We start from the raw sequence: 2950 nt of genomic DNA, 5'->3' as shown, positions 1-2950 counted from the left end.
CGAGAGGCTGCCGGGGGAGGCGGGCCGCAGAACTGAGCCCCCAGCAGAGCCAGAGCCAGAGCCAGAGCCAGAGCCAGAGCCAGAGGTTTCCCTCCTCCTCCTCCCCTCTCCCCCGCACTCCTCTGACACCCACAAGACTCACCGGAGGGTGCAGGCCCTCTGGGCAGGACGTCTCCCTGGCTCGGAGCCAAAGGTTCCGAGCTTCCTGGCACTTGGGGGGGCTCTGGCCTGGAGGTCGCCAGTGCTGCATTCTCCACGATGCATGCACAAACAAGATGGCCCTGGCTTCTGTTTTGGAAGCTAAAAGAAAAATTTCTCACCCATCTGGACTTGGGATGTGTGTGTGTGTGTGTGTGTGTGTGTGTACCCACGTGTGTATAAGAGCTGAGGTGAGGCGGGGAATGGGCAAGGGAACTCAGAGGCCGATCTGGCTGGCACCTTCTCCCTCAATCAGCCCCAGGCCAGGAGGCAGGGCTGAGCCAGGGAGACGACTAGGCCACTGACAAAGCCCAGGCAGCTAAAGCCTGAAGGGTCGTGGTCCAAACTTTGAAGGGGTTCCTGGCTTCCAATCAGCTACCAGTCCTCCCTTCATCCAGACCCCTCTCTGGGGAAAGGAGGCAGGAAACGTGCCAAGGGTTCAGAACGGTGCTGGGCTCACACGCAGTGCTACCCCCAGGTTAATACCTGCCCCTGTGAAAACGACCCTCGAGCCCATCTGCCATCCCAGTGATCCCAATGACCCAGGGCCACCCACGGCTACCCCTGAAGTAGGGACAGAGGCAGCATGGGTAAAGAACTGGGGAGGGGCAGGGGGAGACGAAGGGCACCCAGAGAGAAGGAGCATGGCCTACTCACCTGGCCCTTCGGGAATGCGTCTCTGTTTGAGTCAGTGCCTTCTCCTGCCGACGCCACCACCTCCGCCTCCCGTGTCCTCCTGGCCACCGATTTCTTCCCGGCCCCCGTGTGCTTGGGCTGTTTGATTCCCCAAGGGCCCACGGGATGCTTCTTGGACTTGCCAAGCAGCGAGACACCAGAGATTGGGGGGGAAGGTGGCCGGTTCCAGGGGAGCTGCCGAGACTCTCTGCCCCCAGGAAGGAAAGCTTTTCCCCGAGGCGACTCTTGAGGGGCCCCCTAGGGATTTCTTCTCCTGGGTCACCTTCCTCCTAGAAGTGGCCCGGGGCAAGCTGCCTGCAGCAGCAGCAGCAGTAGCAGCAACAGCGGTAGCTCCCCGGTAGGTGGGCCTGCTCTCCCCCTTCCCCCAGACCACACTCTGCATTTTCTTGGAGGAGGGCATGTCCAGCTCTCCGATGGCCTGCCTCTCCACAACCGAAGTGAATCCTCGGGGAGCCGAGGTCAGGAAAGGGCCCGGCACGTGCAGGAAATTCTCCCAGACGCGGAAATTCGAGTGTCTGGGTGTGTCCCCGGGATCCTCGGGGCTGCAGGGCTTGGCTTGGTCTCCTTCTTTGGAGTAAATGCTCACCCTCATCAGCTGTATCTCCCCGAACTCATCGGAGGACTCGGGGTCGGAAGGCAGCGGGGCGCCCAGGCCTTTGGCGGCGGCGGCGGCGGCGGCGGGGGGCCGCTGGCGATCCGTCCTGGCATTCGCCCTGCTCTTAGCGCCTCTTCTCGGGTTCCCCCAGGCCCGGCCGCTCTCGGGCCCAGCCACGCGCGGCCCGGCGGCGGAAGGCGGCTGCGCCTCCACGCGGCCCAGGCCGAGCGCGCCTCGCCCACTGGGCCCCGCGTCGAGGCCCGCCCAACCGCCCGACGCTTCGGCGGCGCAGCTCTCGGGGGACGGGTTTCTCCGCAGGCCCAGGGCGTCGCGGTCTGTCAGCTGCTGCACGATGTCCGCCGCGGACTCGTCAGCCAGGTGGGCCGCGTAGTCCGGGGCGTCCCCCTTGTCGTCGGCCGGCGAGCTGGGGCGGCCTTCGCGGCCCCACAGCACCGGCCCTCCCGCTTCCAGCACTTCCCGCTCGGACTCGAAGCCCTCGGCGTCTGCGAACCCGCCCTCGCCCTCGCCGCTCCTCGGCGGGCCCACATTCAGACCTAGTCCCGGGGCTCGCGGGGCCCCGGGGCCGGAGGGGCGGACGCCGGCCTGCTCCCCGCCCTCGGGGCCGAAACCCGCTCCCCAGACAGACCCCTCATCCGGAGTGCTCATGTCGGCGACGCCGCGCAGTCGGGCTTTGAGGGAGACGACGGCCCTGGTCCCGGCGCGACGGGTGAGAGGCGAGGGCTCCCGAGGGGCGGCGGGAGTCGCTCGGCGTCCGGACGACGCGGGCCCTCACCACAGGCTCCACGCCACGCGGTGTGGCGTTGATCCGCTCGAGATCGCCTCAAACAACGTGTGGCTTGCGCGCGCCTCCGACGGGACTGTGGCGGCTTCCTCATTGGTCCGCCCCCCACCAACCAGCGGGCCCCTTGTTGGCCCGCCCCTCGAGGCCCTAACCAATGGGGTCGAGCGCATTTGGTCCTCTTGTGAACTGGTTCAGTTCTCTGTGTCTGGTAGTTGGGGCGGTTGACTCAACTGTATTGGTCCTACCTCCTGGCTTGTATCCTGCTTTACGTTCGAGTCATGGCTCTGAACTTCTGTCTCCCCCTTTCTTCAGAGGAGAGTGACAGGCACCTGGCTCCAGTGTTGTGGGGACCTAGGGTCGGAACAGATGTGAGGCACATAGTACACAGAGCATTTCCTGGCCACTGTTCCACAGTCTCACTTAGGACCTCATGGGAACTGCGCACGGGAAGCCACAGGCAATGATAAGAGGGTAGGTGGCATATGTTCCCCAGAAAGTCCCAGAGAGCAAATGTAGTTTCCTTACCATGGAGAATTTGGAGTATTCCCAGTTTTTCCCATCACCAACATCTCCATGGGTACACCTACACACACACACAATCACATATCCCCCCTGCTGGGGGCTCAGTTCTGCGGCCCGCCTCCCCCGGCAGCCTCTCG

At 64.6% G+C, this 2950-nt stretch overlaps 1 protein-coding gene across 1 annotated transcript; it reads right to left on the bottom strand.

Moving 5' to 3' along the window:
• Positions 1 to 142: 142 nt before the first annotated feature.
• LOC116863854 (uncharacterized protein CXorf49 homolog) lies at positions 143 to 2155 on the bottom strand (the record flags this gene model as incomplete). The annotated part of the gene is given in 4 exon segments (XM_032851172.1): positions 143 to 218; positions 220 to 300; positions 856 to 1044; positions 1046 to 2155. Coding segments are annotated over 4 exon segments (1456 nt in total), but the record flags the coding sequence as incomplete, so codon positions are not given.
• Between the last annotated feature and the right edge of the window lie 795 nt (positions 2156 to 2950).

The sequence above is a fragment of the Lontra canadensis genome, unplaced genomic scaffold, assembly GCF_010015895.1.
Source record: "Lontra canadensis isolate GAN:19392208 unplaced genomic scaffold, GSC_riverotter_1.0 scaffold3942, whole genome shotgun sequence".
Classification (NCBI taxonomy): domain Eukaryota; kingdom Metazoa; phylum Chordata; class Mammalia; order Carnivora; family Mustelidae; genus Lontra; species Lontra canadensis.
Note: the sequence above shows the minus strand (reverse complement) of the source record. Positions and strands in the feature narration are given on the sequence as shown.